This window comes from Pygocentrus nattereri, chromosome 22 (genome assembly GCF_015220715.1).
Source record: "Pygocentrus nattereri isolate fPygNat1 chromosome 22, fPygNat1.pri, whole genome shotgun sequence".
NCBI lineage: Eukaryota > Metazoa > Chordata > Actinopteri > Characiformes > Serrasalmidae > Pygocentrus > Pygocentrus nattereri.
The window spans coordinates 10,941,918-10,961,369 of NC_051232.1; the positions used below are offsets into that span (position 1 = coordinate 10,941,918).

The following is a 19,452-nucleotide window of genomic DNA, read 5'->3' on the forward strand; positions in this document are numbered from 1 at the left end:
GTATCGGGTCAGTGCTGCTACATTTTAGGGAGAACTTCCTCATCTAGTTGTGTGTGTGTCAAAAAAGAGGAGGGGTGCTAGCGGGGCGCTGAGAGCAGCACGTTTTGCTTCCTCATCTGCTCTGTGGGTGTGTGCAGCACATTTATAAACAGTAATTATATTACTAATTACATATTTATCTTTCCCTAGTTTGCATGCCTTGTTGAGAGCAATCAGCTCTGCTGCTTGAGTAGGACGATGGCTGGGCAATTTGCCAGACTTAAGTGTTTTGTCAAGGGTGACAACAGCAAAGCCACTGGCGTTTGTTCTATCGGGTCACTTTCTGCAGGACCCATCCACAAACATGGTCATGTCACTATTGGCTAAGGGCTGATCCTTGAGATCAACACAAGGCAGTATGTTTTCATCAATTTGGTCCACAGCAAAATTTGGCTAGAACATGGAGGTGTAAATTTTGCTAAATTGGCAGACATGGCTTTTGAGAAAATAGTAGGACTCTTGCAATAAACTTGAGGTATATGAGTGTAAGTGTACCTTTTTTTTAAAGTACAAGCAAACTGACTAACCTTATGCACTGGAATTTAAAAGAACGCATTACTGATGTCCACTACTGTGAAAAACTTCTCTGGGAGTAGGTCATTCAAAAGGGTGTGCACATGGGTGCACGAGGAATCACAGCTTTATTTACTGCTTGTAAATCTTGGACCGTCTTCCACCCAGAGGATGGTGGTGCCTTTGTAACAGGAAAAATTGTGTATTACATGGGGAGTTGGGGCATTCAATTAATACCCCTGCTTTTAACAAATCGGCAATAATTGGTTCTATACCAGCCTCCACTTCAGGCTTGACTGGATACTGTGTCTGATGTGTTTGAAATGAAGATTGGGATGTAATAGAAATAGGAAAAACAACTTTACTGACATCAGCCTTGCCTTTTGACCACAGGTTGTCAGGAACAGCATTCAGTCTAGCTGTCTCACTTTTGATGAGGGAGAAAATGTGTCATGGGTCTTTCTTTATGGAGCTGGCGAGGTGAACGAGGTGAACATGTGGAGTTGCTTTTCAGTAGAATGTTGGACACCCTGAGTGTATTCATGCCAATCATGTGCATTTTGACAGCCTGCAACAAAGGCACCAACATAATTCCAGCTGTGGCTCTTTTGAAATAGAAACATGAGGCACTGTGTGCCTGTTGCATGTTGGGTTGTAATTTGCATTCAGCGCCACACATTCCATGGCCAGACCAGTAACAGTCAAAGGAGTACATTTGGTCTTAAAGTAGCGTTCTTCGTATTTGGGATCACGGCCACTTGTGTGTTTGAAAAACATTGTGCAATGCAAATCCTGTGGATGCATCAATTATTCTCCCACTTTACGAGCTTTGTCAACAAGGGCTTGAGTAACAGAGCTTGGACCCGTGTTGACAAAATCTAGCGAGTACCAGTAATTGGTAGTTGAGGTATCTTCCAACACCATTGCAAGGTCTGCACAGTGCTGCGCCCTCAGTCTGTCTCGGACCAGAACAACAGTGATCTGCAGACTTGCCAACATATCATTCCCCATAAGATTTACTGGAACATCAGGAGATGGGTGTCAGGACTGCACATATTGGTTTTAAGGTCAAACAGTCGGACAGGCATGGAAAGTTGGACCTGATTTACTTTACCATTTGCAGGCTATATATATATATATATATATAGAATCATCAGAAACTTGAACATGTGGAAAATCATCAGGATGAACCACAGAGCATGAAGCACCAGTATCACACCAAAAGGTTACTTCCTTTTGAGCCTTGAGGTTACTTCAGGTTTTATTTTTGAACTGAACAAAAATGGCTTGTCCTTTCCGCTAACTTCCCTGTCCTCATGAGAAGTAGAGAGTCAGTCCAAGCTGTCTGTTCCTCTAGTAACACTGTCCAATCAGTTTTTGGTCTGTGAGCTGGCCTCTGCTCACCCTGCTTACGAGGGCAATTACGTGCCCTGTGTCCCGCCTTCCCACACTCTCAACAGGTGACTCCGTAGGAGGTGTAGGCGGAGTTTCCTCATCCTCGTGGCCCACACCCTCTTCCGTCGCCCCTCCCGCGACCAACAGCTGCAGTCTGGAAAAATATTTCCTCCCCCTCAAGAAAGTGCAAAGGCCGTGGCTTTCTTAGAATTCTTTTTCTCTTTAAAATGTCGCTCGGCATGGCGAGCCCATTCTAAAATGCCATTAAGGTGGGTTGTGCAATGGTCTACCATATGTTTGTTACAAAACTACTTATGGGTTGCAGTGCACCCTTGAGAAAAGCATTATTTAACTGCTGTTCATAAAGGTTTTCGAAACTTTCAGGTTGAGGTACCCATTTGTGGGTCACTGGGTTCAGGGGCAGGGGCAGATGCACTAGGCAGAAGAAGAGATACAGCTTGACCAGCCAGAGCTGGTTGTTCGTTATAAGGTGGGGGTCTAGGTCTTTGTCTGAAAACAGTATTTTCATCCTCTTTGTCAGTCAGTGCTAGCACGTCAACTTTTCTAAGATCTTTAGCCGATTTTATACCTTCAGCACTTTCACACTCAAGCACACTAACACTTGCTTTGAACCCATAGATGTTCCTCCATTTTCTATACCACTGAGCATTGTCGATATCTTTAGTGCAGATAAATTTTACGTCCCCTGGTAACATTGGTGGACCAATGTCTGGCAGCGGTTTACAGCACACACAACAACATGTTCTGCAGCAATTACTCATGATGTTAAAATTTTATTAGTACCAAAACACTTACACAAAACAACAATACCACGTAGACCTGCAATTCTATGTTAATAACAACACTCACACAACCGTTCAGGGTCTTTCACCTGAATACAATTCAGGGTCTTCCAACCCAATGCTTTTCGGACTTCATGCCAGGGCGCTACCACTGGTCTTCACTAGGACCTGCCTGGCTTTTCGTCTCACGTGCTGGATCTTCACCCAGCAGACGACCAGATGGCCTATTCTGGACATTTATGAAGTCGAAAGAAAAATCCTTTTCTTACCTTCAAAGTACACTTTCTCGGCAATTCTAGTACAATCCTGTCACTTCTCCAGCACCCAGGGTATCCTGGCCTCTTTTTAAAAGCTCAAATGTCCTCAAAGAAGATGTGCCCAAGGTCTTTTCTTTTGAGGAGTCCTAAACTCCCCCACGCAGTTCAGGTCCCCATACCTAGGGGCAGAGGAGGTGTTGGGATCTGGCTCGAATGATCAAATTAGCAGGAAAATTCCCTTAATCAGACTGAGACCACCAATGTCTTTGAAGTTTTAATTCTTGCAGCAAGGGAGCAGTTACACAGAGACAGAATCCAAATGCAAATGCTTAATGCATAGAGGGGAGTGTGTGGTTTTTATAGGGGAGTTTTCTTCACATAGCTCTCTCACTCGCACACACACACACACACACACACAATGTCCTTGCAGAATCAACTGTTCAGAGCACTCTCATTTGCTTAGTGGATCTTTTCCTATTTCCTAAAAGGAGAGGATCACACAATGGCATTCTGTCTGTTTCTGCATACTTCAGCAATCTCATGAGCTGAGATGTTGCAACAGAGAAACTAAGTATACTTGTAGAAGAATGATTTTTCTACCAGAAAGATATTAATCCAGATGCAAATTGGGGGGTGGAAGCCCAGCTAAAGCAGCTTATTTACTAGAATGCCTGCAATGATTGTATAGTATGCAGAGAAACAGTCGATGAAGAGCATCTTTACATAGCTGCTCCAGTGCTCCAAGTGGATCAGTGCAATCTGGATTGCAGTGGTAACAGCATCCTCACTGGACTTGTTGGCACTGTAAGCAAACTTCAAAGAATTTCATGACCACTGGTGTTAGTGCCACTGGCCTGTAGTTATTCATATTCCCAGGATTGGCTTTTTGAGAACAGGAATGATGGTGGCATTGAAGATCTTGGTAAAGACCCCTGCGAGCTGGTCAGTGCATGCCTGCAGTACTCTGCTTTGTACCCCATCTGGTCAAGCAGCCGTACTTGAATTTACTGATCTCAGCACACACCTCCTGTTTCTGCAGTGTTTATTTAGATAAAATACAGGAACACAGATGAAAGAAAATGAAGGAAATGAGGAAAACAGAAGCTGCTTGTCTATAATAAAAGCTAGAGCTGCTAAGAGACGCCACTAGAGGGCACCTGGAGAGTTTAGTGATGTGGTACAAGCAGCTGCCAGAAGTCTAACAGTATCCCACATTATGACCAAGAGGTACAATCTTTTTCAATACAATCTTGATCTTTTTCACTTTTTCAAAGAGGTAACAAAATAATCTTTCTCAAAGGGATCTTTTTCAGAGGGCATTTTGGACATTCTGTACATTTTGGAGATTTCGAGACGTATTTGGTGGAAATTTTTTAATGTGGATTTTATTTCGGACCACGTGTTTGTTGAACAAGTGTTTTATTGATAGAAAAACACCACTAACGCCATAAAAAGCTAAAGGGCACTGAAAAGAAAACCATTTCCTCATACATTTTTACCTTTACATTTAGCTGTTCATTCAGTTGATGAAGCTGGAGGGTGCTGCTAGGCCAGTTTTAAAATGTTAGCCCCCACTGACGAATTAACGTTATTAGTTCAAATATCCAATAGTCTTTCTCGTTAATTCTTCATTATTCAGCTGTGCCACTGTGTCTCGAAATATACTGTGTTACACAGTTACACAGGATGTGAACGTCACTGCTGTAAGTCACTGCCTCAGCTCTGCTACCAGAGACTTTTGAACATAAAACAAGAAGGGGCTCAAAGCTGATCCCTGATGTAACCCTACCTTCACTTTGAAACCATTTGTCACTCCAACTGCACACCTCACCACTGTCTCACTATCCTCATACATGTCCTGCACCACCCTAACATACTTTTCAGCTACACCTGACTTCCTCATACAGTACCACAGTTCCTGTCTTGGCACCCTATCATATGCCTATATATATATATATATATATATATATATATATATATATATATATATATATATATATATATATATATGGGAAGATATATGGGAAGATTCCAGGCCAGGATTTATGGCCTGGTACGGTCTGCCATATGGAGCTGTGCTACCAGAGACTTTCAATCATAACATAAGAGGAGACAGTCCTCTGCAGTTTAGCTTTGGGAAATAGTATACTCACTGGCTCTGCCGATCAAATCAGACCTGGGGGAGGGTTTCCTCTACAAAGTAGCGTCAGTTGGTAACAAGTTGAGACAGGATTTTGGCTGAAAGCTCAGTAAAATACACTGAAGAGCCCCAAAACACTCATAGATGAAGGGAAAAACATAGATTATCTTGTGACAATGGCACTAGGACCATCAATTATTTTAGTAATCGAGTATTCCATTGATTAGTCGAGTAGTTGGATAAGAAATACTTTTGCTTGACTGAACAGCTGAAGTAAATATACTATAAGAGAAATACTATAAGAGAAAATAAGACAGGTGTTCAGTGATTGTGTTTTTCAGCTTGAAATGAATCCAAACTTTGGACACTTTGGCCCAATCCCATTTCTTACCTCTACGTTGTTTTCGAGTGTAAGCGCTTACATTTGACATTTATGTGTCTCTTTGGTTGCTTGTGCCATCTTAACAATGATTCGCAGGGCATTCTGGGAAACCTCATAACATTTCATTTGTAGTGTCACTTCTGAAAAATCTCTGTTTGAAGGCCCAAATAGCCCCAACACTTCACCCGACCCCTCCGTTTCAACAACAATCGGGACAATCCTACCCCTAGACGTGAACACACAAAACGGAGGGTTAGAGGCAAGAGGTGAAATGGGATTGGGCCTTTGTTTCTTCTGTTTGCCTCTTACTATTTTCCCTCTTCTCCATTTTACACTCTACACCATCAAATCATGTCTCCTTCAGGTCACCTGCCCACAGCATAAGAACCCTGAGTGACAGTATTAATCTTCCATGTTGAACACAGTGAGCTGGACATAGTTATATGGATTAGATGAATCTTCAATGCAAAGAATTTGCATAGTTGATTGTTAGTAATTGAGTTTATCGAGTTTTGTTGAGAAATCAATTCAGAACTAAATGGCACGTCATGGTCTGGGATGTATTAGACAGAATGTAAACAGTTGAATCTGGATGTAGGAGAAATGGGCAGGCGTGAAGACTTGAGCAAATCTGACAAAGGCCAACTCGTCATGGCCAGACAACTGGGAAAGAGCATCTTTAAAACAGAAAGGCTTATGGGTGCTCTGGGTGCTCCCAGTCAGAAGTGGTGAGTATGTATTGACAGTGGTCTGAGGAGAGAAACAAACTGCTGACAGGGTGCTGAGCACCCAAGGCTCATCACTGTGGAGGCTTTCCAATCCGGTCTGAACCAACAAAAGAGCTACTGCAGCACAAGTCAGATAAACTTAGAGTGATGATTACAGGATGGTCACAACCCACTGAGCATTTCACACTTCTGCTCAGAGGGCTGTGCATCTGCAAAACGCTAAGAGTGCTAACCTGCAGCCCAAAGTGGCCACCTAGCCTCCAAATTGCCCAGATCTCAATCCAATCAAGTATGTGTGGCATGTGTGCTGCTAACATCTTCCTCAGGTTTCTCCTGCATCATGCTGATTGAAGGATCAGAATTTGGTGCAACCAACATATCATGCTACAAAGCATGTTCTCACTTCATGCCACTAGCTCGGTCTTAGCTGGGTGTGTTCATGTGAAAACATGTAGCAATGATCATTGCTAAGCAACCTGGTTCATTAAGCTACATGCATGCTTAATCCAGGAAATGTATAGATCTCTGATGACATCACACAATAACACTACAGCCAGTTTGGTAGGCAACTTTGAGTTCTTGCAGGAGAACAGGGACGTTTGATATGAGATAAAGCTACAATTAAAAGATGTGCAACACTAGCATGAAAGTTTGTGCTGTGTTGAATTCACACTTTAACCACGTGATGTTCCTCTGCATGTAAAACAACCATGTGACTTGTAGGCACAGCGCAGAGGGTCTTATCTGTCACAATCCCACTCAGTGTGCTCACAGGTCAGTTTCTCAAGGACACTCATTTGTTTAGATGATGAGGCCGCCTGAACACACAGTGGTACACAGACCAGCACAGAGGCGCTTGTAGGCATTTTTGGCTGCCTGAAAACTTTATCCACAGACCTCATCTCATTTTCTGTAGCAGAAGCACAACATTAAAATGTGACCTTAAAAACATTAAAACCTTGAACTTACTTTTTATTTGGCTATAGCTCCATATTTCTATAGCCTATGTAGTTCTGTCTTTTATTAATCCCAGTACTAGAGGTGACCTGGATCTGAGCAATGTGTTTTCTTCAAGACTATACTCAGAGATGGCAAACAGCAACAGGGTAGCCACGGTGACAACTTTATTTTACACAGAGCACAAACCACAGGAACTGATCTCTCTAGTTAGAAATAAATAATAAAAATAGTTCCTGGAGACAGAGAGCAGTGACAAAGATGGGTGTCAACCTTTAGGAAATGCCTAAACTTCCTGTCCTGAGAGCAAGTAAACAGAAATATCACCCAAACAGAGCTGAAGACTGTAGTGGTGACTTCAAATCTATAGATAAAGCAAAAACAAAGCAAAAATCCACTGAATGGCATCAACACGTTTACAGAAGATCAAAGAACCGAAGATGAATGAGGATATATATGCAAATTCAGGAATTATAACAGACAACACATCAACTCATTCAGACGACAGCAATGATTATGAAGACATCTACGCCAATGAAGATGTCCCAGAGACGGATGTGACCAGAACCCGTAAAGCAACTATGACCTCAGGTACTCTCTCTCTCTCTCTCTCTCTCTCTCACACACACACACACACACACACACACACTAGGCCTATACCAAATGGTTCCCTGTGGTCCTCCTTCAAAACCAGGAATTTGCTGATGAGAACTTGCAGGCTAATAGTAGGTTTTAAAGCTTACATTTGAGATGGACTAGTGTAAAAACTGGTAGTTAAATACATTTTTAGCTAATTTGATGATCTTCAGTAGCTCACTGTCACTCAGTCCAAAGTCAGTTTGCTCAAATGATCCATATAACAAATGTTCAGAAGAAGGGTCTTCTTGGACCGTGTTCTCCCTCAGAAACCAGAGAATGAAGCAATAAACCAGCTCGGCAGAACCCGCTCAGACCCAAGTAAGAGCGCGCGCTCGGTGCAATGAAGAACAAACACTCTCGTATTGAGACATGTTAGTCACTGGGGAAGAGACAAGCCAAAGGAAAGATAGCCTTTCAACAAACTTGTGCCAAAGTACTCATGAATATTTCATAGGTTTAGATGTGTTATCTGCATAACACTAATATACTGAATGACTGTCATTAAGCTCTGCTTGCAAAGAACCTTGGTGCAAGATAAATAAAAAACAGGATATTCAATACAGCACAAAACAGTCAAGAAGAAGACACTAAACAACACAACATTCAAAATAACAGAACATTCTATGACACAAAGATGTAAACAGGATTATACAGTAATGTTGCACTAAACACAGTTAGATGAAGTGTAGAATTAACAGCATGGGTCAAGTGTTTTTGTGCATTTAATGGCCCTGGGAAAGAAGCTGTCTCTGACTGTGTAGGTGCATGTTTTGGTCAGCCTGTAGTGCCTGAAGCGCCTGCCAGAGGGCTACAGCTCGAAGAGGGGGTGACCAGGGTGTGGCGTCTTTGATAATACTGGCAGCCCTGCTAATGTAGCATGAGGTAGAGATGTCCTCTAGGGAGGGAAGTCAGTGATTCTTTCTACTGTTTTCACCACCCTCAGCAATGCCTTCTTGTCCACAGCAGAGCAGCCTGCATAACAGACTGAGATACAGTAGGATAAAAAGCTCTTAATGGTGGCTCTGTAAAAGGCCACCAACAGCTTCTTCTCCATGTTGTTCCTCCTGTGAACTCTTAGAAAATGGAGTCTCTAACATGCTCTTGACAGTTGCTATAATGCTGGCCAACCAGAAGAGGTCCTCAGAGATAAGGACCCCCAGACGTTTAAAATTCTGCACTCTCTCTACGCAAACCCCATTAATACCCATTAAGACCCTGGGACCAGGTCTGCGACAGGTTTCCTGCTGAGGTCCAGTATGATTTCTTTAGTCATTGTGATGTTCAGATTCAGGTTATTCGCTGACAGTCTGTACACCTCATCCCTGTTTACTGACTCATCACCCTCTCAGATGACCCCGATGGTGAGGGTCATCAGCAAACTTAATAGGGGTGTTGGATGGGTGAGCTGGTGAACAGTCATAGGTGTAGAGAGAGTAAAGCATGGCCAGTGGAGGAGGAGAGGTGGGAGCCTGGTTTAAACATTCTGTGAGCGATTCGTGAGAAAGTTATTAATCCTGGTCCAAACTGGGTAACAATTGCAGTGGTAACGGCATTCTCAGTGGACCTGTTGGCTCTGTAAGCAAATTGACGTGAATAGAAGGAACGAGGCTTTAATGTAGTGCAGACTAGTTTCTCAAAGCACTTCATGACAACTGGTGTTAGTGCCACTGGTCTGTAGTCATTCAGATCCTTAGAGATTGGCTCTTTGGGAACAGGAATAATGATGGCTGACTTTAAACAGTATGGAATCATAGCTTGTAAAAGTGAGGCATTGAAGATCTTAGTAAACACCCCTGCAAGCAGGTGAGTGCATGCCTGCAGTTCTTTGCATGGTAGCCCATCCGGTCCAGCAGCCTTAACTTGGTTTTACTGATCTCAGCACACACCTCACCTCCTGTTCCTGCAGTACTAGTGTGTTGATATTAGATATGTGGAGTGGAAGTAGTACAGTTGAGGCAGGCCTGCTGGCCTCAAATCAGGCAATGAAACTGTTCAGCTATTCAGCCAGAGAGGTGTCTGCCTTCACAATGTTGTTGGTGCAGCCTCGTTAGTTGGTTAACTGCTGTATCCCCTGCAACACCCTCCGAGGGTCGTTATTTGTCAGATGAATCCCAATTTTTCTTCTGTTGGCTTCCATAGCCTTCTTATTCCCTCTCTTCAAGTCAGCTGTGGCTGTGCTGTATTGTGCTTTATCACCTGTCCTGAAAGTGGTGTTATGGTTTTTCAGAAGCATCTGGACCTCACTCATCATCCAGGGTTTCTGACTGAGAAACATCCACACATTTGTTGGTGCAGTTGACATTGTTAACACAAATTTGTGATATAGAAAAGCGCACTCTCTGTGAACTCCTCAAGATCATGCAACAGAGGGAGAGAGAGAAAAGGAAGAGAGAGGGCACGTTATAGAAAAGTGAGTGAAAGAGTGAGCCCATGGTGCTATAGAGAGAGAAAGAGAGACAAAGAGAGAGAGGAGGAAGAGAGAGGGTACAATAGAGAAAAGCAAGTGAGAGGGTGAGCCCATGGTGCTATAGAGAGAGAAAGAGAGACAAAGAGAGAGAGGAGGAAGAGAGAGGGTACAATAGAGAAAAGCAAGTGAGAGGGTGAGCCCATGGTGAGAGAGACAAAGAGAGAGAAAGAGATAGAAAAGGAAGAGAGGGCACAATAGAGACAGAGGATGGGAGAGGGAGGACACGACAGAGGGAAAAGCGAGTGAGCCCATGGTGTGATAGAGAGAGAGAGAGAGAGAGAGAGAGAGAGAGAGACAAAGAGAGAGGGAGAGAGAGAATATTGTTAAAACTACAGATAAAATGTTTGTGTGTCAGGAGGACATTAGAGAGGACATGTGTTTAACGTGAAGAGAGAGAGGAAATGCACAGGAGAGTTGAATAATGGTGTTTTCACTTTTTATTCTATTGTTTATGATTTTGTTCATTTTGTTCAATGCTACTGAATTGTTACATGTTTTGTTGATGCATGCTTACATCCTTATATTAAAAATCTAGCAAATGCACATTTTAAAGGTTAATTTAAAAAATGTGGGATGATGTCCCAAAACAACTCTGCTATGAACTCGGCTGAGCCCCAGATCTTTAAATAGCCAGCATGCACCCCGATTCATATACATGTAGTTCTTGTAAAGGATTACCCAATTTTATATATCACAGAAATGTCGTGCTTTTAGGTAAAGTAACACTGAATTGGGAATATTACTGTGTATTTTTCTTGTTTCTGGAATCAACACAGCAGGAAGCAGATACTACAGACTGGCTGCAGTGTGTCTGGGGCTGCTGTGTGTTCTCCTGCTTACTGGCATCACAGTGCTGTGGATCAAGTTCAACAACCTGACTATAGAGAGAGACCAGTTACAGACCAGCTACACCAGCCTGACTATGGAGAGAGACCAGTTAAAGACCAGTTACATCAGCCTGACTACAGAGAGAGACCAGTTACAGACCAGTTACACCAGCCTGACTATAGAAAGAGACCAAATACAGACCAATAATGACAACATGAAGAATGAGATGGGCCAATTACAGAAAGAAAAGGAAACGCTTCAGAAGAAACTGTCACTATTAGGTGAGTAAATAAAGCTTAAAACAGTTACTGCTCAAGAATTACTCTAGAAAGAACAGACAGCATGAGTCACATCCATAATGTACAGGTTAATGTTTCATGCCTGTTATGCGTTCTTCCAACTGATATCCACTTCTCCAGCCTCCTGATTACTGTCAGCTGATTTAATCTGCTTGTCGGCCATGTGCTACTGGTGTCTGTATTTGTAGTAAAATAGGACGATTTACAGTGAAAATCATGGGAGTCAGTCACTTTTTTGAAGAAGAAGAAGAAGAATTCCATTACCGGCACCTCATACCTCTATTATTATGTTTATTATTTTGAGATAAAGAGCCAGTGGGCAGCTTCTGAGCTTCTGAACCCCCTGATGTTTGAACAAATATGACATATAAAAAAAGCTCAAAGTCAATCAGTGGGCAGGACAAAACATACACACACACACACACACACACACACACACACACACACACACCTTCTATGCCACTTCTCCTACTGGGTCACAGGGTGTGCTGGAGCCTATCCCAGCTGTCATCAGACAGAAGGCAGGATACACCCTCATATAAATTGAGATTTTAGATACGTATTTATTCTTGTCATTTCGTTATACGTATTTGTATTGTTTGAAAACAACTTTTTCTAAGAATTTAGAAAAGATAGGTTTGAAATTGGTCTAAAATTATTTAGTATGGAAGGATCCATGCTACTCTTATTTTAGCAGAGGCTTCACCAGGGCAGTTTTAAAAGCATCTGAAAAAAAACACCTGTGGGCAGAGAACAGTTTACAATAGTTAAAACATCATCAAAAACCATCTTAAGGAATGAAGTAGCAACAGGGTCAAGATCACAGATGGCTCATCAGGAACATTATAGGCGCTTGTTTGAGTCTGCTGAGCTACATCCTGTTGTATCAGGTTTATTTCATTTTGGAAATGAATTGTGATTTCTTCACAGATTTTAGAAGATAAATCATCATTAGACGCACTAGCAGACAATTTATGGTTAATTAGTTGGTCTGTGGTGGAAAAAGGGATTTTGGTATTTTTTTGGGTCTATTGATTCCACTGGAGAGACACGACTGTCTGGATATTTTCATAGCATTATTATAGACTGAGATCTGCTCTTTGAGAATATCATAATGTACCTACAGTTTTGTTGTCCTCCATAAGCACTCTGCTTTACGACAATTTCCACGGATTTTTAAGAGCGCGCAAGCTTTTCTTCCTTTTTATTGGGGCGAGAAGGTCAAGGCTTTCCCATAATCTGGCACTTAGATCGGAGACTAGATCATTACTGGATGGAGTCGTATCTTATAAACAGTTTTAAACTTCTCAACTCTTCTGAGTCAAGGTAGCATTTTTAAAAGTAACTTTCAGGCACTTTCTTCTTTCCTTCTAAATTGATTTGAAAGAAAATACAGAAGTGATCTGATAAGAAAACATCCGAGATTTGAGACACTGTTGTGTTTATACCTTTAGTGATGCCCGCATCCAGGATGTGACCTAGCTTGTGGGTAGAGCTGTTAGAAGTCTAATGAATTCTAATGAATTACTATCTGAAGGACTATCGACATGCAAGTTAAAGTCCCCAGACTGAAGGATCTTATCATAGTTTTTGGACGTTACTGATAATAAATTCAGCCATTTCTGACATAATTTTACTATTTTGCTTTGGAGGTCTGTACATTACAATTATTAACACAGGCATATCATTAACAAGGTTGATTGCAACACTGAAAAGATATGAATTCACCAATAGAGGTACTTTTGCAGATAAAGTCACTATTATAAATGCAGGCCACTCCTCCTCCTCGTCTGCCCTGTCTTACTTTATGCATAAATCTGTACTTTCCAGGAGCAAGTGGAGTTGCTGGGCCATCATCACTAAGCCACGTTTCTGACAGAAACATAAAATCTAGCTTTTGCTGCTTAATAAGATCTCTAATCTGCAGGGATTTGTTATTTAGTGACCTTACATTGAGTAGAGGGAGGTTTAATGTTCTGCTAGTTACACTATGTGTTTGCTGGACTGGTCTTTTTAAGGTCTACGCAAATTAAATTATCAGGGTTTTGACCACACAAGTTTTTTTTAATTACACAGGGTTTGATGACTCTAGTCACATTTGGAGCAAAATCTCCCTACACAACTAGCTTTAGTGGTATTCTATTAGAATTCTATTCTATTATTCTATTTAGAGGTATTCTGCCCTCGCAGATGCGTGTGTGAGCAAAAGCTAGACAGATAGCTAACAGGAATTCCAAGAAGAATCAAACTTTGTAAAAGGAGTGGCTTTACTGAGGACTTCAGGTTTATTCACACCCTTTGTTGTCCAACTGATTCCTTCCTTTCATTCGTACATGTAAAACTGTAAATACCAACACAAATACAAAATATTTTTATCATAAGCACAAATGAGATGGACCTTTATCATCATCAGCTGTTTATGTAAATAGTTAGCCATACTGGTTGTGTAAATATGTACAGATGCTAATTAACATTAAAATAACTACCGTGAGGTAAGAGCTACCGAAGCTAGACAGAATAAGAGCAATGGTAGCAATTAAGGGGACATTGTCTATATCATTAAAGGCACTTACTGTACTTGTCTACTGATGCTACTACTTACCTGTCCATTGTCTACTACAGTGCTAAGTCCAGTTCCCGGATAAGATAACAGGTCCGCGGCCGCTCGAGTGCAGTCCATTCCTTCGGTAGAATACCAGTCACTTCTTAGAAAACACTCCAGTTGCTCACGTAGCCGACGCCGTTGTTCTAAATGTCTTAAATCAAAAGCTAATATCAAATCTATTGTGAAATAGTGTCTCAGACGTCATGCAGCATATTTGTAACCATTTCATGTAACAATTTTCTGTGATGTAGCTTTTAAAGGCAATAAAGACTTTGAATGAATGGTTACTATCAGCACCACTGTGAACAAAACTCATAAGATTCATAAAGACAGAGCATTAATATCTTAATTACTGAAATATGCAGAAAATCTGAAGAAGTGCCATTTAATTGAACTGATCTACTAATACATGACTATCTCTATGAAAAGAGCAAAACCAGAGGTGTTTCCAAAACAGATTCTACTACATCTCTACTAATAAGAAGAGCTGGAGTGAGAGTAAACAGGTCTGCAAAGCAGGAGGAGCAGACCTGGTGATCATAAACAGCAGAGCAGAACAGGTGAGAGAGAGAGAGAGAGAGAGAGAGAGAGAGAGAGAGAGAGAGAGAGAGAGAGAGAGATTCTACTGTTCTTCAGCTGTGTATATTCACATTGTGCCATATGTACCATGTCAGGAGTTCATCAGTAAAGCATTTGGCAGCTCTGAAGCTTGGATTGGTTTGACGGACAGCCACACAGAGGGGGACTGGAAATGGGTGGACAACTCAGCTTTGACCACTGAGTAAGAGACCACTGAACTGAACACTCTTCATGATGCAATTATTGACTTATTCTAAGAAGGTCTAGAGGTGTAATAGTAAATATAATGTATTTCTCTGTTTCAGGTTCTGGTGGACGGGGGAACCCAATGATTATGATGGAAATGAGGACTGTGCTATAACTGGCTATAAAGGTGCTGGATCTGAACGTTTATCAACCTGGGCTGATTATCCCTGTGATCATCCTGTAGTTGGACTCTGTGAGAAAAGTTTAACTGAATTTTAGTGAACATGACCAGTAGAAATTGAAAAAAAAAAAACTTGTTTGTGCTTCAAATGCTTTCAGTTCTTAAAGCTCTGTAAATGTCACAGGCATTTTAAACATTGCTTATTGCCCATTGACTCAGTGTTTTTGATGGCTGGCATGGCATAAGCAAGGGTGCTCAAGATGAGACGTAGAATGTGGCATTTTTAGAGGATAAACTTGTGCTGAAGCCTATTTTAGCAATAATACTGATGTAAAAGTGAATGTTAATGTCAAAAGTTTCATTAAATAAAAAAGACAAATACAAAAAGCTTCCAGAACTGAGAGTAGACTGTTTTTTGCATTACCATGAAATTATATTTGTAGGTATCTGTGAGAAAAGTTTGTAATTTAATCTACATGAACAGCAAAATATGTATAAAATATTGGAGTTTTATGTTGTATATTTCACAATGCAAGCTTATTTGTACAGCATTGTCCCTATCAATATTTTAACAAGGATTCAAGTACAGAGTCAAGTGCAAAAATAATAAACCTTTTACTTGTATTAGCCCTCAATTAGTGTCTGACAATTGTTTGGCATGTTAACTACTAACCCCAATAAACATATATATATATATATATATATATATATATATATATATATATATATATACACACATATATACATGGCCTGCTGCAGCATAGACATCCTCAGGACTCTGCTACATGCATGTTACGCCAGTCACTTAGCAATACTCGCCACTCTCTGTATCTGGATGACTTTTGGCAAATGCAGGATGAGCCTTTGTGTTCTTTCTGGTCAGCAGTGGTGTCCATCTTATACATTAACTTATACATTAACTTCATCTAAAGCAAGTGAGGCCTGCAGTTCTTTCATCTGTGTTCTTTGGTGACCTTCTAGATGAGTTGTTGATGTGCTCTTGGTTCAATTTTGGTGAGCCGGCCATTCCTGGGAAGATTAAGCACTGTTTCAATTGTACTCCATTTGTGGATAATGACTCTCACTGTGTTTCACTGGAGTCCCAGAGCCTTTACAAATAACTTTTTTTCCAGGCTGGCAGATTTTAGTGACTTTGTTTCACATCTATGTTTAAATCCATGTGGAATGTAACATGATGTGCTGCTTTCTGAGACCTTCTAGTCTGCTTCATGTTGCCAGGCAGATTCTATTTAAGTGTTGTTTAGATTCATCAGCAGTAATGCCCGGGTGTGGAAAGTGAAATCGAGCCCAATAGTCAGTTGAATTTGTTTAGCTGGTTGATTTAGTAGATAAGGTGTAATTACTTTATCACAAAGGGCCAGGTACAGCTGAGCAGCATGTTTCCTTCAATAAATGAAATCACCATTTTAAAAGAGCATTTTGTGTTTACTTGGGTTATCTTTGTCTAATATTAAGAGTAGTTTGATGATCTGTAACATTCAGTTGTCACAAATATGCAAAGAAAACAGAAGAAACTGGGATGGGGGCAAATACTTTTTTACAGTACTGTAGATTCTAGGTTACTTCAGTAATATGATTATTTTTTAAACTGCATTCAGAAGCTTGTATGCTGTTATTATAACAAGGATGGCTCACCAGAAAGAAGAATGCAAGCCCAGACCCTCCAAGTTATATCCCAGAGGCCTACCAGGTGAGCTAAAACAGCTTTTAGGGAGCCAGCAGGAGGAAATAACTTCAACAAACTGTACAAACCAGAAGGAACTGAGAATTTTACGTGGTTAAGAGTTTGCTTGAAGACAAACAGCCAATGAGAAGCACTTGAGATAAGTGCCGCTTGAGGAGCTCTTGATCTGCCTCAGCTGCTGAGCTGATTTCTGCTGTCACTGTCCTTAAGCGTGTTCTCCTTAAAGAAATTAAAGCAGAACATGTATAAGAATGCTGTAAAGCATCTTGCTGAATGCAGTCAACAGAAGATTTAGCATGTTTGAGGAAGAGGCTCTACACCAGAGGTCACTAACTGGCGGACCGCGGTCCGAGTCTGGACCCAGACACTGTCCCATGTGGACCTAGACATATAAGCGATAAACTATTGAGAATTATTTCATTTTGATGGGGTGGTCATACTTTGATCAGTGTAACTTTTCTAGCCTTTCTGGTAGCTTTGGTGGCCCGGAAGACTCACAGACCGATCGCATGTGTTGTAAATATCACACATGTCGCTACTCAGCTAATCATATCTGTGCATTATGATGAGCACTGAGACTTGAATGAGTGAGGCACACACAGCGGAGGGACGAGGCGAGAAACAAGCAGTTGGAAAAGAGAGCGAGCCCAATTATTTTACATTGTGTTCTCTAAAGAGAGAAAACTGACAATAAATGATGTTGAAATCAAAGTTGTTGACTGTATAAGAGAATTGATTTACCTACTAGGCTACTTCATCAAACAGTATATGGCACTGAATCATTATGCAAGTTAGAAATGATGATGTTAATGGACCTTTGCTTGAGAAAATTTTCTTTAACTGGACCTTATTGAATTTTAATTAAATACCCCTGCTCTATACTAAGCTACAAATCAACTGGATCCAAGATACAAAGACAGGCCAGTATTTACCAACTGGTTTAGCCTCAGTCCTAGTCTACGTTTCCTTATAATGTTGCTCTAGGCTTATAAATAAAACAGTCCTTTTAATAACAGTTATCCCAACTAGTCAGTTTTCACTAAGTGTATATAGGCCTAATATTGGGAAACCTGTTTTTAAGAATTTACCCAGTTCAGTTACACTATTAAATACATTGTTCTCTATTAATTAAGAGAAAAAAAATGCTGGGACAAAAGTATTTGACTGTCTTTGATTGATTGTGAATGATCAGTGAGTTTCCTCTGTGCCCCATGCAGAAGTACTAAGAGTGAAAAAGCCTCTTTAGTGCAGGATCACTTATTATTAATTGTTAATTATTCATTATTTCCAACTCCGAGAACCCCTGGAGGACCATATGACACTCCCCACTTCCATCACTCATTGTCAAGGTCATCATCTCCGGAATACTGAACTGTTACACCTGCCCCTAATCATAGCATCTCTATTTCTATGCTCCCTTTGCGAAGTATTGCCCCGTTTACCAGAGAGTACTGAGCAGGTTTTTTCTCTTGTCGGTTTTTTCCTCATGTTTTGACCCTTTCTTGTATTCTTTTGTTTTTGGATTTTTAACTAGTGATGGCCGTTATGAAGCTTTTCGAAGCATCAGCCCAGTTGAACCAATTGTACTGGAAAATTGTACTGGAAATTCAGTGTTTTGAAGCATTGGACACCTGGCTCCATGCTGTCCAGTTCAATTTCCTACAGTGACTGTTTCCTATTCATTGTCATATTTCCACTGAAGCTTTGTCCTACGAATAAACCTTTATTTCAACACAAACGCATTAATTGAATCACTTAATTATTAAAAATATACAACGATGACAATTTTTCCATCTTATATTAACTATGGACAAAGAAAATTGTATTAAACTTTATATTCCCATTACATAACTTATTATCATGCATATATCATAAACCTCCCAAGTAATGAAGAGTCCCATTGTAATATTTGTGGTAATGTAAATAATTATAATGATGTCCAGAAGCACTGAAGAGGTGTTATTTGAGTGTGATAGTGTTTGATCACAGTCTTTCTTTCATGCAGAAACTCTTGAGTTTGTGGTTTTTCACATATTTTTGAACTTCCTCTGGGTAAGTGGGTGTGAATGGCTTCAGACACAAAAACAGCCCAATTATAGATGTCTTTTTTGTATGAAACAGTGCAGAAACAATGCATGAATGAGGTATAAAATTTGAAATAGGAGGTCACCAGTTGAACACCATGGAATGTGAGGTATTGGAATGGGTTTCAGTGACATAAGGAAGCATATAAGGAAAATATATGTACATATTGACAGCACATGTCAATATTGCTGTATTATCTTTTTATTATATTTTTAGGTGTCAAAAGGGTTATTTTTGGAGTAATACCATAGAAACCTAGAAAGTTCCCTGGGGAGCTAAGTGGCTAACAATTAGCATGCTACATCAGCTTCCACCACAAGGGAAGGCATTTCAATTCAATAGCCTGTCAATCCAGAGGCAACTGGAGAACTTGCTATCATACAGTTAGAGGTGAATCAAATCCTTCTGTGGGTCTTTTTAGAAATGTTGGTTAAAGGAGCTTCAGAAGCAACTTAGTAAGTCTGACATTAGGAGATCATGTATGGTAGTTACATGCTTTCCCAGCCTGTTAGTTAGACTTTAATTACCGTTTATAGCAGAGTTTAATGGCTCCCAAACCTCAGTACAGCTTTTACCCTATTTTGTCTTAATAGGTTAGCTATCAAACTGACCATTACAGTTTACCCATACAGTTTTAACATATTTGGTTTTAAAATGTCTCAAT

General features: G+C 40.6%; 1 protein-coding gene across 7 annotated transcripts in view; it reads left to right on the plus strand.

The window, feature by feature from the left end:
- Positions 1-19,452, plus strand: part of LOC119262040 (C-type lectin domain family 4 member K-like) — a 36,037-nt gene that overhangs the window by 2,787 nt on the left and 13,798 nt on the right. The window contains exons 2-6 of one of the 7 annotated variants that reach the window (XM_037532898.1): positions 7,637-7,805; positions 11,097-11,429; positions 14,482-14,612; positions 14,727-14,833; positions 14,937-15,633. In XM_037532898.1, coding sequence (XP_037388795.1) covers positions 7,655-7,805; positions 11,097-11,429; positions 14,482-14,612; positions 14,727-14,833; positions 14,937-15,096 — 882 coding nt within the window. In that variant the 5' untranslated portion in view covers positions 7,637-7,654 and the 3' untranslated portion in view covers positions 15,097-15,633. Of the gene's footprint in view, positions 1-5,043; positions 7,806-11,096; positions 11,430-14,481; positions 14,613-14,726; positions 14,834-14,936; positions 15,634-19,452 lie in introns of those variants that run through there. The other 6 variants (XM_037532894.1, XM_037532896.1, XR_005129368.1 and 3 more) reach the window with 6 other exon arrangements.